Source organism: Priapulus caudatus, unplaced genomic scaffold (assembly GCF_000485595.1).
Source record: "Priapulus caudatus unplaced genomic scaffold, Priapulus_caudatus-5.0.1 Scaffold213, whole genome shotgun sequence".
Taxonomy (NCBI): domain Eukaryota; kingdom Metazoa; phylum Priapulida; class Priapulimorpha; order Priapulimorphida; family Priapulidae; genus Priapulus; species Priapulus caudatus.
In genome coordinates this window covers 44,069-57,502 of record NW_014577274.1, presented here as the reverse complement: position 1 = coordinate 57,502, position 13,434 = coordinate 44,069, and the positions used below count along the sequence as shown (strand labels likewise).

General features: G+C 39.9%; 2 protein-coding genes across 2 annotated transcripts in view; one reads left to right on the top strand and one right to left on the bottom strand.

Annotated features, from left to right (window-relative positions):
* LOC106807413 (protein DD3-3-like) overlaps positions 1-2,847 on the bottom strand; it is a gene marked incomplete in the record, with an annotated part of 11,752 nt that extends 8,905 nt beyond the window's left edge. Inside the window, 2 exon segments of the mRNA XM_014809733.1 lie at positions 1,029-1,189; positions 2,663-2,847. Coding sequence (XP_014665219.1) covers positions 1,029-1,187 — 159 coding nt within the window.
* Positions 2,848-3,449: 602 nt separating this feature from the next.
* LOC106807407 (kinetochore-associated protein 1-like) overlaps positions 3,450-13,434 on the top strand; it is a 34,269-nt gene continuing 24,284 nt past the window's right edge. Inside the window, exons 1-11 of the mRNA XM_014809726.1 lie at positions 3,450-3,531; positions 5,405-5,550; positions 6,254-6,374; positions 8,429-8,544; positions 8,929-8,995; positions 9,403-9,483; positions 9,931-9,965; positions 10,336-10,425; positions 10,537-10,633; positions 10,922-10,980; positions 11,347-11,456. Of these exons, the coding sequence (XP_014665212.1) occupies positions 5,416-5,550; positions 6,254-6,374; positions 8,429-8,544; positions 8,929-8,995; positions 9,403-9,483; positions 9,931-9,965; positions 10,336-10,425; positions 10,537-10,633; positions 10,922-10,980; positions 11,347-11,456 (911 nt within the window). The 5' untranslated portion in view covers positions 3,450-3,531; positions 5,405-5,415. The remainder of the gene's footprint in view (positions 3,532-5,404; positions 5,551-6,253; positions 6,375-8,428; positions 8,545-8,928; positions 8,996-9,402; positions 9,484-9,930; positions 9,966-10,335; positions 10,426-10,536; positions 10,634-10,921; positions 10,981-11,346; positions 11,457-13,434) is intronic.

Below are 13,434 nucleotides of genomic sequence, written 5' to 3'. Positions count from 1 at the left end.
AATAAGAGACACTTTTCTGCCTTAGATAGTACTATGTGGTGAGTAGGTGCGCTGCTAACTATTCTCCGAAAGAGAGCCTCTGCTGATTAAAATTTGGACACCTCATTCTATTTTTCTAATTATTTATTTTCATTCCACATCTGGCCTGTCCCTGATTTTTAATTTGTCTATCTCTCGTGCGGTCTCTCTCTCTCTCTCTCTCTCGGCTCTCTCTTCTATCATTATATATAATATATATATATATATATATATATATAGTAACTTATAATAATATATATATACTATAGTTACTATACTATATATATAATAATATATATCTCTTATTCTATACGTAAGCTATAATATAAATTAAAATATCTAGATACGGTGAGGTACATGCGTGGGGAAGTCTAGCTATGTTTATATTATAATATGTACATAGATAAGCTTACCAAGTAAACGTATACAGATATCTTCATTACAAACAGAGTTGTATCAGCAATTAAATAAGACATTCAGAAACGTTTCAGAAAGTAAATGTGCCTAGAAATGCAGTTGTCTTTATTGTGCCAAAATAAACACACCGATATTATGTTCATTCCATGATGCATAGATGCGTGTGTATACTACAGTCGTTCTGTATATCTCATGAAAGTATTTGGTGCAAAAACAAATACGAGGGAAAAAGCAAGATGATATATTCTCCTTCAATATCTATAACTGCTTGCAAGCTGTGTGAAGTTCCAATAGGTTATAAGGATGCATGACACACAAGTGCGTCTTTCGGTACATCCCTATTTCGCAGATATAGCAGCAAGATCCTTCAGAAACAGGTTACACATATCCGCCCTAATACGCTCTTATCACTAGATACTATGTGCAACCATGCACTTTACTGTATGAGTCATGTCTCTCTAATGTCAACACACACAGTGATTTTGTAATCTCATTGAATACAGAATTCTTACTTAGAAATGGATGTACAACATGTGACCAGTTTTACTGTCAAAATAAACCAAAACGATATGGGCAGTTGCAAGAACACTTACCTGAGAATCAAATACTCTATTTGCATTGGTCCTAGCTGCAGACTTCTCATTTAAGCGATTGTTAGATCCCTTGGGGTTGTGAAAGTATACATCGCCAAAACAGCTGTGCAGTAATGCGAGAAAGCATGCTGTGTGCAATATGGTCACTCGTGAAGCCATCCCTGTAAAGTGGGCAAGGTAAAATTTATAACGCCAGGGTTCTCCCTACGTTGCGCAAACGGGGTGCGCGCGCCCCGTTTGGGAAAACTCCCCCCTGTTTCAATCGTTGCGCCCCGTTTAAATTACCTCCGCCCCGATTAAATTCCACCACAATAAAAGTTTGCCAGCGCGGGAATCGATCGTCAAGAAGTACCATTTGACCAGGACACCCGGCGCGTGTATTTTTACAGTACCACGCATGCACTGCAGACAATACACAAGTACAAAAAGTCAACCTGTCCCACACCCAACACTAACTGTACACCGACTCGGCTACCTTATATCAAGAGCAGATAAAGAAAGCAGAAAGCAGCCTTCTTTATCTGCTCTTGCTTATATATATAAGAACCCCAAATACCGTCTATGGTGTGGTGGCGATTTTACGCATTAATTAGTGGTACGGTATAAAACACGCCCCCCCTAGCCCCCCCCCCTCCCCTCCCCCCTGTTTGAATTTCATCCTGGGGAGAACCCTGAACGCAGTGGCTGGAGGTACGGTAGCCGTTGTTCGTTGAAGCCCCTTTTTGGCGTTAGGGTTAGGGTTAGGGTTAAGGTTATGGTTAGGGTTAGGGTTAGGGTTAGGGTTAGGGTTAGGGTTAGGGTTAGGGTTCTAGCTCATCTAACTCTCAAATCGTGAATTTATTTCCCAAGGCGTTATTTCGAAATCTGGCGCCACCGCCCGCCATCTTTGTCTCGTTAAGTATGAAAGCGAATGGACTCCCGTACCCGTAGCCTCGAGACATTAAGATACGACTACCGTACCCGTAGCCACTGCCAATTTATAATCAACCTATCGATATAGAAGGGAGATAATCATGTCCCCCTTGGAAATTGTTGCTAGGTCAGACAAGCTAGACCACTAGAAATTAATAACATAGAACCCCTATATATATATATATATATACGTATATGTGCTACGTATATCATGTATCATGTATATGTATATGTATGCTATTCCTATTGTTGCAGGCGTACGAATGTTATTAATATTAGACGGATGAGATGACACAATTAACTACAGTAGCGCAAAGCCATATCAGGCTGGTGTTTAAAAAGTTACAATCATATATATGCATATGATATGGATCAAGAGTCCATAATTAGAGATTATTAGAGAGTCGATTATTATTATCGAGATATTATAATATGCATATGGATCACTAGATACAATAATGTAACCCAAACCCAAGAGGATAGGGTTTGGGTTACATTATTGTATCTAATGGATCACGAGTCCATAATTAGAGAGTTGATTATTATTATCGAGAGATTATTAATATTATTATCGAGAGTCTCTATTATGGACTCTTGAGTCTTGATATGGACAACAAAACTACAACAAACACGTTACAACAAAACTACTGCAGTACTGAGTACTCGGTACTGTATACGTTAGGCCTGCAACATGAAATCAAAACCAAATTTACGCAACTCACCTTGGCTTAACGGGAGCACTATCGAAATAGCGCTGTTCCGTACTAGTAGTAGTACGTAGATGTAAAAGGATTAAAGGAAGTAGCGATGACTAATGTTAGTTAGTGGGTCAGGTTCATCCTTTCTTGGTTCTACGCGATGTACAGAACTATCCGACAGGTAATATTTGTGTTCGACCGCAAGTGGTTTTTGGAAGTGAATTGATGTGTTTACTTCAATACTTAATAAGTTTACAATCTATATCAATAATTATTAAGAAGCTGTTTTTTTTTATTTCTACGAATTACGTTTAATTTACATGCGTATTCACCACATGAAATGCTACACTCACTATAATACTTCCCATGCTAAATCTAAATTTGTAAACTATCCCTTCCAACCCCACTGACCATGATCGCTAACAAACTGTACCTGTTGCTGTAACCTGTATAATACCAGTCGTCATGTTACGCTTGACTGCGTTCGCTACACTGACTCTAGTGAGTAGGCCCTAGCGGCCGTTACGAGCAGGAGCGGTAATCATTAACGTCACTGTTGCTGTGGCCAGTGTGGGCGTGCTGATCTCCACATACTAACAATGTAACATATGTATATCGTAGTATATATATAGACATCATCTTTATCCTTGAACCACACAACACACACACACACAGTTAGTATATCGAGATCAGTATGGTTAATAAATTAATAAGATTAAGAAAATATGATAAAAAAAGTGGTAAAACTTCCAGAAGAAGATAAATTATATAGCAACCGATAGGTGGCGGGCATTGGCTGTGTTTGGCGGTAAATAGGAAATTGCAAGTGGATGATGAGCAGCCTTTCTATCTAAAGTTTTGAATTTTTGTTAGAGTAAAGTGCCATAAAACTAGTAAGGTTTCTTCCATTGTAAGAGTTCTAGGGTAGCATGTTAGGTGTTATATGTTTAGACCTAGAGTAGTGTAGATCATACGGTTCAAAGATAGAGATTATGTCTAGATTGGTACCGGTACCTATGAGTGAGTATGAGTATGACTTAGCCACAAGTTCCCATCTCGCTTAACACTACGTGGCGTAACAGTCGTGTAACAGTCGGAGAGCCTGGTCGGGTTAGATTGGTACCTATGACTATGAGTATGAGTATGACTATATGACGTATGTCATTTTCGTGAATGCGGGGGTAGGCCCTTTAAAGTTTAAAATTGACAGGGGTGTTCTTGAAGGTGTTGTTTGTTTATTTCCACCCAAAAACATGGCAGAATATATATCTGTATATAGGAGTGTTTCACGTGACGTCATAGATCAGGTCACGTGTATTTGTTATGTGTCATACTCATGGTTGGCAGAAGCGAAGCGTGCTGCTTGACATTTACAGATGAATGACCACATGTTCTGATAAAAAGCGCTGTTTATGTAGTGCACGTACATGTGCGTGCTGCGTGCGTGCGTGTGCACGTACACGTACGTGCGTGCATGCGTGCGTGTGAACTTACACGTGCGTGCGTGCGTGCTTGCGTGCGTGCGTGCGTGTGCCCAGGGCTTGAAACTAACCTAAAAATAAACATTTCATTTCATTTTATTACTGAGCCCTGTTGATAGCCCCTTAGTAATTTTTGAAATCGACCAGCCCTTAATTCTCTGGAGTGTGGTGCTGCAGTGCCATGGCGATCGAGCAGTTATTGAGTTAACTCCTCATATGAGTGGGTATAACTGGAATGGGGGCTCCCTAGCCCGACCACACGGCGACCAGGCTGTGCGACCGATTGTCGTTGGTCTTCTAACTCTGGCAAGACCGTGTTTTGGAGCTAGGGGCTCCCCAGAACATAGTTTAGTTTATCTGAGAGACATTCCAAAGCTGGCTACTTTGGTCACACTCACACTGTGTCGTGTCACAGCCGGCACCTGGAACGTTTCAATAATAAAATTATGGTAAACAGGGTTTCCTATACATATGAAGCACAGTGGCGCACCGCCGTTGTCAAATTTAACATCGCCATTGTGAAAATGTTCAAATGCAGTCTAAGGCATTCAAATTTTTTTTTTTCTTTTGTGGGGGGAGACCCCCCCAGAACTCCCTCTCTTCTCCCGCATCCACCTGCAGTGTTCGCATGTGTGCCTACCTTTGAATCCATCGTGTGTTTTTTCCCAAACTGCATGGCCATTACCTCCTTTGTCTAATTTTCTCTCGGAAGAAACCCTGGTAAGTAAATACGAGATGTATTTACTACCAAATTCTGTATGTTTCTCTACTCTCCTGCCTATTATTACTGAGGTTGATAATTTTCTGTAAATGCCATTTAAATGCTTCACTGCAATGCATATTAAGTACAGTACCGCACGCTAGCTCTAGAACTATATAGCCCTTTGCTCCTCCTGCGGCGGAGTGAAGGGCTATAGTTCTAGAGCTAACCGCACACATGCTGCTGTGCACAATGAAAATTTAGAGCTATTCTATATTAGAAATATAGGCTTTGTATAGGTGGCGAGTTAGTCGGTGTCCTATCACTTCTCTAACAGAATTTGAAAATGTTTTTATGGGGTTATTGCAGAGCGATGGAGCTTATATAAACTATAGTGCTGAAGTTAGCTTAACTATATCATGTAAAAATCTTTGCAATATTAATAATTTGTTGTTACTGTACTAACATTTCTTGCAGCAGATCTACTTATTCTGAACAAGTAGAAAAACAGCTAATTTCGATCCCTATATGTCTAAAATCTCAGCAGTATCTGATAACAGTAACATTGTTTCATGGTTGTTGCAGCCCCACTAGGCATGATGGAGCCTATCTGGGATAATGTGTTGACTGAATTCAGTGGAGAGGAGACTGTCAACTTTGGTGCCAGAGATGAGCGTGGTTCCGCCCTGTATCAAGTTGATACAATGGCCACAATATCAGCTCGAGGCAACGTACGTGATCAAGAACAATAATTTTTTTAAAGTGTTTAAATAACTGCTGGTATACAATTGCGAGCATAATATTATCTGAGACGTCAATACAAGTTACAGCAAAGGTTACAGGAATATAAACGATGCAATGTTCATTAGAACTATTAGCAGCAAAAACACATTTGAAATACTGAAAGCCCAAGAGCTTGGCTCTTGGCCCACGGCTTTACCAGCCTCGCTCAGTCCCAGCATAGTTGCCATTTTTAAGGTTTGTTAATCCATCTGTTATTCCTGATTTAGCATCAAAGGAGTGTATGTGACTCCATGAATATCCCAATGTACGTAACCATAAATCCACAAACGTTACATACAATCTATTCTCCTCTGATTGTAAGGACGTATGTATTCTGTGATAATGCCCAGCAGATGGTCTAATCATTTTGGTCATGCCAGCAGTTGCCTCGACTTATGTCAGGTTTTATTTTTAGTATTGTTTTAGCTTTATTTGGCTTTAATTTGGAACTTTACACAAATTTTCATATTTTTGTCCAGACTTCTTTTTGAAGGCCGGGGGCCATTAACCTTTATCAAGAGTTAATAATTTCTACCCCTGGACATACTTCTACTCCAGGTGATGTAATCTTGGCATGTTTGTGGCAAATGCTGCACTTTTAATTGACAGTTGTTATATACATCATACTTCTGATCATATGTGTGTCTTTAGGTGGTTGATGCTCCTGCAGTGTGCGCCATTGTAGCAGGGTTGCATTTCTGTGCAGCAGCAGGAAAACAGTTATCACTGTTTGATCAGAATGCAAGCACGTTTCTGACCACTCTTGATTTTGGCAAGTATCTCAGCAGTCACCTCTAATCACATTTGTTCACTGGATCTTTCAATGCCGTAAACACAGCGCGACTAAAATGAATTGTATTTTTAAAACGGACAGACCATTTACCTACTAGTTTACACTTGCAAGCTAAATGTAAAATAATATGTGTTGTGATTTTGGATGAAAATCTGAAGTGGAAAGCTAGGTTTACACTACCGACTTCATGCAGTCAAATTGATGAATCGTACCAGTTTCGCTGTTGTAAAACCGACAATCGGCAGTGTAAACGTAATAGTCGCGCGGCCAACTGGCTGGGAGGTTGGGAGATTGGGAGATTAGGACATGTTCTATTTTCTCAACTCTGTATTGCTGAATTGTATAGGTTTTTGCTATGCGGGCCACTCATAGAACAGCTCAGTCAGGAGGTGTGTCCCTCCACCTAGCGGGAGAGCACGGTTTTGCTATCGGCACCACACTGGCGGCATGGAATACATGCAAAAATGCGTATCCGCGTCGCCCCGCACGCACACTGCGGTTCGAATGTTGAAACGTTTGCCGCCTCACGGTCGATAACGTAAGAGCCTTGAACATATATAGAGAGGTTGGTAGAAAGAAGAAAAACGCCAAGTTGCATGCATAAAGTCGATAGTGTAAACCCAACTTTGGTGTAAACCCCAGAAATGCAAGTAACATATATATATATATATTCTAGAGTGTACAACGGGAAAATAGTGCTATTTCATGGCAATATTATTCTACTTTGCCTGCGAGTCTAGAATAATTTTATGGTATTGCATTAAGCACAATTCTTTGCTCTCCTAAATACAGAGACGCACCGCAGTTGTCAATACGATATTCCTAGCTGAGATATTGGCTCGTAAACTTCCCCTCCCACAGGCCTCACCGAGCTCCGCATCCACAATAATTCACTATCCTTCTCGCATTGTTGCGCGTTAGGGAAAGTCGCTTCGTGAGATTCGGTTTTTCCGCGATAACTTTATTGACATGTAAAAACGGCGTTTCGGTCGTATTATCGCGTGACTTTCGGGGACATCGCCTATGGCCCTTATCTCCCATTATCTTTCTAGCAGCGGCTATGCGTCGTCATGATGGAGCCGCTAATGTTTTTCTAAATATAAGTTTGACAAGACGGCAGCCCTTCAGTTACTATTAGTGCCGTGTCGATTTGCTTCTCAAGGTTACGCTGGGTCTAACTTCGGGCCACCCAAAGATACGTTCGATTTGGCCGTCACCGTGTATTTTTGCGTTACCGGGTGAGGCCCGAAGTAAACCGCTAGGCCGAGCCGCTTCACTTTGGGAGTATTTCGATCAAACAATGTAATTTAGCGAAACCGAAATCTTCAAAATCTTCAAAAATCTAAATCGTTTCAGCAGTAATGAAGCAATGACTGCGATGAACTGCGTGTCTTTGCCTCCATTCTTAGATTTTCATTAATAATAAAGATTGCAAATTGCTATGTCTTTTTTCTTGCACTGGCATCCATTGATGATAAATTAACGCCGGCGTAACCCAAAAAACGCATCGTTTAATCTTGCCCTACCCAGATGCGTTCGATTGTTGCTTACGCGCAGGTTTAACCCAGGTGGCTCTGGGGAAGCAAATCGAGACGCACCTACATATGGTGTAGTAAGAGTACCAAATTTGGGCATGTGACATCAATTATCAGCGCTCCAAGCGGCGACGGAAAACAATAGCCAGACCCGCAAAAGGCGAGAAGGATAGTGAATATTGTGGATGCGAGGCGGCGTGAGGCTTGTGGGAGGCATGATTACGCTCCAATATCTCGGCCTGGGAGTATCGTAGAGACAAGCGGTTATTATTTTAGAGAGCAAAGAATGCTGCTTAACCCAATACTATGAACTTACTTAGTCTAGAACCGCATACAAAGTAGAATAATATTGCCGTGAAATAGCACTATTTTCCCGTTTTCCCGTTGTACACTCTAGGTATTTATTAGCTCTTGATATTATAACTATAATATAATTTTTGTCACATGTGTAAATGTTCCATTTCATATTAGAGTTTGAATGATGGACTAATGTTTCAGACTCTGATATAGAGACGATTGCCAGCTTAGATGACACAGAATGGATTGTTGTTGGCCTGAACAATGGCACTTTGCACTTTGTGTCTATCCTACATAAGGTGGCGATGTTCTCACAGGTAATAACACATTTGTATGAGAAATTCGGTACCATTCATTTACTATCAAGATACTTGCAACAAAATGTTTAGATAGCCTTAATAGATGTGAGCTGATCTATATGTAGCTGTAGCTAGTATATGTAGTACACATTTCACAAGCTTTACCTTTATTATTGTTTGAGTGATACAAATTATATGAAGAAAACTATATTCAATCGCGTGCCTTGATGATTATACCATCTAGTGGCAATTAGCCTCTTTATTATAAACAAGAAGAAAATATGTTTCGTTTACTCTACATAATAAGTTCATATTATCTAATTTATTAAGATTATTATTTATAATTATCATTACTTAATTTACTATATTTAAGTTATATATTTATTGTCAATTCTTTTTCAGAAAGTTTTATTGTGTAGAGAGGGGGAAACATCATTCCAATGCATTCAAACCACTACCACTAGTGATGGTAGGTTGTAAAGTTTTTTATATTTCTATTGTGATTAATGTACGTGGATTTCGGGGTCTTCCTGGGTATTGTCGGAATGTAGGTGGGCATGGTCTGGTATGTGGGAAGGTACCCTTGATACTTTTCATGTGCCAGTAAATCCCCTGGCTGCTTAATAATATATAACATGAGCACAGACCATGTGTTGGAAGGGAATTCAACTGCTTTATAGCTTTTGCATTGTGCACTTACATGCAAATTGTAGTTCCAAATAAGAGTCTCTGTTTGTGTTTTAATGAATCCTTGATTGGGGGATATGAGCCAAAAAGATTGTATATGGCTCAAATCATGCAGCCCTGGAAAACCTGGAAATCTCATGGAAAAGTCTATTAAGCCTGATAATCATCTTGTTGTTGCTATTTTTATAGGGATGCAGAACCTTCTGATATCAGGAATTGATGGAACTCTGTTATTCTTCCCACATATGGATATATCATCTATAATTACAGGTAATATAATATACCATATATAATGCTTTGGCATTAGATGCATTTGAGTCTTATATAAGGATGAGAATTGGTTTCAGTGATGCAAAAAGACCTGGTGGAATTTAAATTTTATATTATTTCCTTTAGACCAGTTTCTCACTTAATTAAGTAGCTCCACTCTGGTACTACCCAGAAGGTGGAAACACATTTCGGAGACTAACTAGTTATTGCTAATTAGTGTCTTATGACTAATTGCTATCCCACATAGCTAGTGAAAATGACATCAGATCTTTAATACCTATTCTAGTTGAAAAATGGGGTGAATTTAACACCAAAACATTTAATCATAATGGTCACTAGACTCAGTTGCATGTTGTCTTAAATATATCTTGTGTATAATTATAATCATAACATCTATATCTGGCTGAAGTACTTGTGCTATAAATATTATACATTGATTTGTTTCAGCGCTGGAAAATAAAGACTTTGCTGCAGTGAAAAAGGTATTATGACGGAGGTTAAATTCAGCAGGTGAAACCAGATCATGATAACCTATTAGATCTTGTATCTACGTTTAATATAGTTTTCGTACACATGTGATTTTTTCCAAAGGTTGTTGTTGCTAAATGTTGAACTATTGGCTGCTTCTTGTGTTCTAGCTAAATCTAATCATAGATTTATTTAACAAATTAATATTTCTGGGAACATACATAAAATAGTGAAGGACACTACTATTGCCTTAAAAAGCTTATGAAATCGTTGCACGTATAAGATCTTATATCTCGAAACAAAATTGTCTAAGTCAGAAAAGGAGAGAAATGGTCTAGCGATATTGTTAAGATAAACATGTAATTTACCAGTGGCTGTTTTTAGTTTCAGAAAGAAATGACTCGGTGCTGTAGTCCATTGCCTGCGGGTTCCAGTGCATTGAGGCACGACTTAAATGTAGTTCTAACCACTACGGTATGTGATTATGCATATCTTACCTAGAATGTCTTCATATTTTATAAATTATATGCAGTTTTGCATTATACTTCCCTTGATTACTTTTTATCGTTATTGTTTCTGTTTTAGGGTTCTGACAGTGTTGGCATGGGAGTGTGGTCACCTTTGTCAGTGGACGCCAGCTCTATACATATGACTATTCATTATGAGGAGCTGTGCAATGGAAGTCAGTTATGCTCTCAAAAATTTGATAAGTTATAATTGCACGTTTAAACGTGTCATACGCATGTACTCTGAGTAGAAATCACTGTTTTCAACATGGGTCACACATTTGTTCTTGTGTTCGAAATCTTGACTATAGTGCTGCATTGATCTAGTGATTTACACAGACATGCTGAGTCATGGTTCGAGTGTGTGTTAGTCCTGCCATGTGCAGTGCTGGTATTATTGCACTTCTACTAATCAAAATGACTGCATTTAATATTTCGTTTCCTGTACTCCTATCTTTTTGCAGGTATTGTGAAGTGTATTGTGAGTAGAGATTGTCGCTACCTCTTGACATTGGATAGTAGTGTAAGTGTACAAGTGCACACACTATTTCGATTCCATATTTGAAAAAGCTATTACCTAGATTATTAAGTTGCATATTAGTTATCCATCAAATTGTGAAATCCGATATTTTGATATTTTCATTTGTGAATCGAATAATGAGACTGAGAATGAAATATGACCCAACTGGCTGCATTCATTCACTTGCATTCAGGTTTGTTTCCACATGTCTTGCTCCTATGGTTCCAAAGTCTGAGCTTGCAACTAAAATATTGCATTAAAAATAAATAAATAAATAATTAAATAAATAAAGCTAAAATAGTTTATGGAGAACATTGTCTACCTAGTAATGAAATTGCACGTTAAAACTCTTCATTTAATTTTTCACAGAATGCGCTGTCAGTGTGGGACGCACAGTCTATGATCATGCTGAGACAGTGGAATGAGTTACCTGTGACGGATTTTACACTGATAGAAGAATTTTGTCAGGGTGAAATAAGGTACATGTGGGTGAGGATAGTAGCTGCGTTCACACGAGGATTTCAGTTCCGTACTGAGCGTTCACACGGTAAAAATATTCAAGACTTATATGCGGCTTAGCAAGTACCGTACTGAAATACGAGGCTTACTCGGCGCGGAAAGTGATTCCGCGCTGAAACATTCGGCACCACGCTGGCCGCGTATCGTCTGTCGTGTGAACGCAATTCGAGGCATCTTACTGTAGTGCGCTTACCTAGACTGGTACCCGTTTGCTACACGACGTTAGTGTAGCGTGTGGAACTGTCGACCAGGTACCAGTCTATATTATACCTAGCCAGCTAAGCCTCGATTCTCGTGCTTCGGGTTGTGTTAGCACGGTATTTCAGCCGAATTCAGCACCAGATAAGTACGGAACCAGCGAGGCCGTGTATCTCGTGTGAACGCAGCTAGTGTTGTGTTGCTTGGAAACTGCTACTGTGTATTGTTATGTACTAATATATATATATTCAGGGTGCGAAATTAACGGGAGTCCGGAGTCAAATACTCCCAGATTTACTGTCGGACTCCCTGATTTGACGTATGCAGGAGTCCGTGTGACTCCCTGAAAATTCTGCCATACTACATAGTTCATTCCAGAGCACAGCCTCGTGGAAATACCGTATTTTTTCAGCTAATATCCAAAGAAAATTTGACAGACGTGCAACCGCATGATAAGCACATGCGTTATTGTTAATATCTTTAATTTTGAACCTCAGACTGCGGACTCCCTCATTTTGCTGCGGACTCCCTTATTTTGCTGCGGACTCCCTCTTTTTGAGGGTAGGGAGTCCGTTGGACTCCCGTGTTCAAAAGTTCATTTCTACCCCTGTATATATATATGTTATCAAGAGCTTATAATACCTAGAGTGTACAACGGAAAAACGGGAAAATAGTGCTATTTCCCGGCAATATTATTCTACTTTGCCTGCGAGTCTAGAATAATTTTATGCTATTGCATTAAGCACAATTCTTTGCTCTCTAAAACAAGACCAACTGCTTGTCAATACGATACTCCTAGTATAGGCTGAGATATTGGCTCGTAAACTTCCCCTCCCACAGGCCTCACGGCGCCTCGCATCCACAATATTCACTATCCTTCTCGCCTTTTGCGGGTCTGGCTATCGTTTTCCGTTGCCGCTTGGAGCGATGATAATTGATGTCACATGCCCAAATTTGGTACTCTTACTACACCATATAGTACAGCTAACTGAGCGCGTGTGTTTAAAGACTTAATTTAGAGAAAACGATTGCCCCGGGGGCTCCCTATCATGAAGGGCGCTCATCAGCCGTGCTAGGGAAGAAGTAATGGAGGATGAAGGCGAGGCATAAGGGCGGATGCAGCTGGCGGTGTGCGGAAAGAGGAGTCATGCGGGAGGGCGGATGGGAGTGGATAACAAGAAACGCCCTGTTCATTCTTATAATTTATTCGTCGCGGTAAGGGGAAACCGACTTCGTCACGAAGCGACTTTCTCATAACTCGCCCCAAAATTCAAGATAGGGATAGTGGAATATTGTGGGATGTCGAGCGTTACTCATATTTCAATAATTTCTTAAAATGAACACTCGTTATATAATAAAATAAAGCACTCGTACTATAATAGAGTATCTATAATGTAAGGTTTTCAATAAATTTGATGAACATGGTAGAAGTATGCAGATGTTCAAGGTATATAATGAATAGCTCGTAAATACACGAGGGTAGTACGGTAGTAGGATACATCAGTATTCTGATTCCTTGGAACATTCACCTATAAGTTTATTGCATCTCGTGATTTCAAGAAGTGGTCTAAGAGAATCGGGGAAGCCGACAAATTAAAGTTAAACGAAAAAATAATCAGCTGTCGTTGTTTTGGTTGCATGGCGGCGGCTGGGCCGCTAGCCCTGCTGAGGGTTCCTTTAAGATAACCGTGGCCCGTACAGTAGTGCGGGTAACTGGGGGTGTGCTTCGGGCCTGTCTGG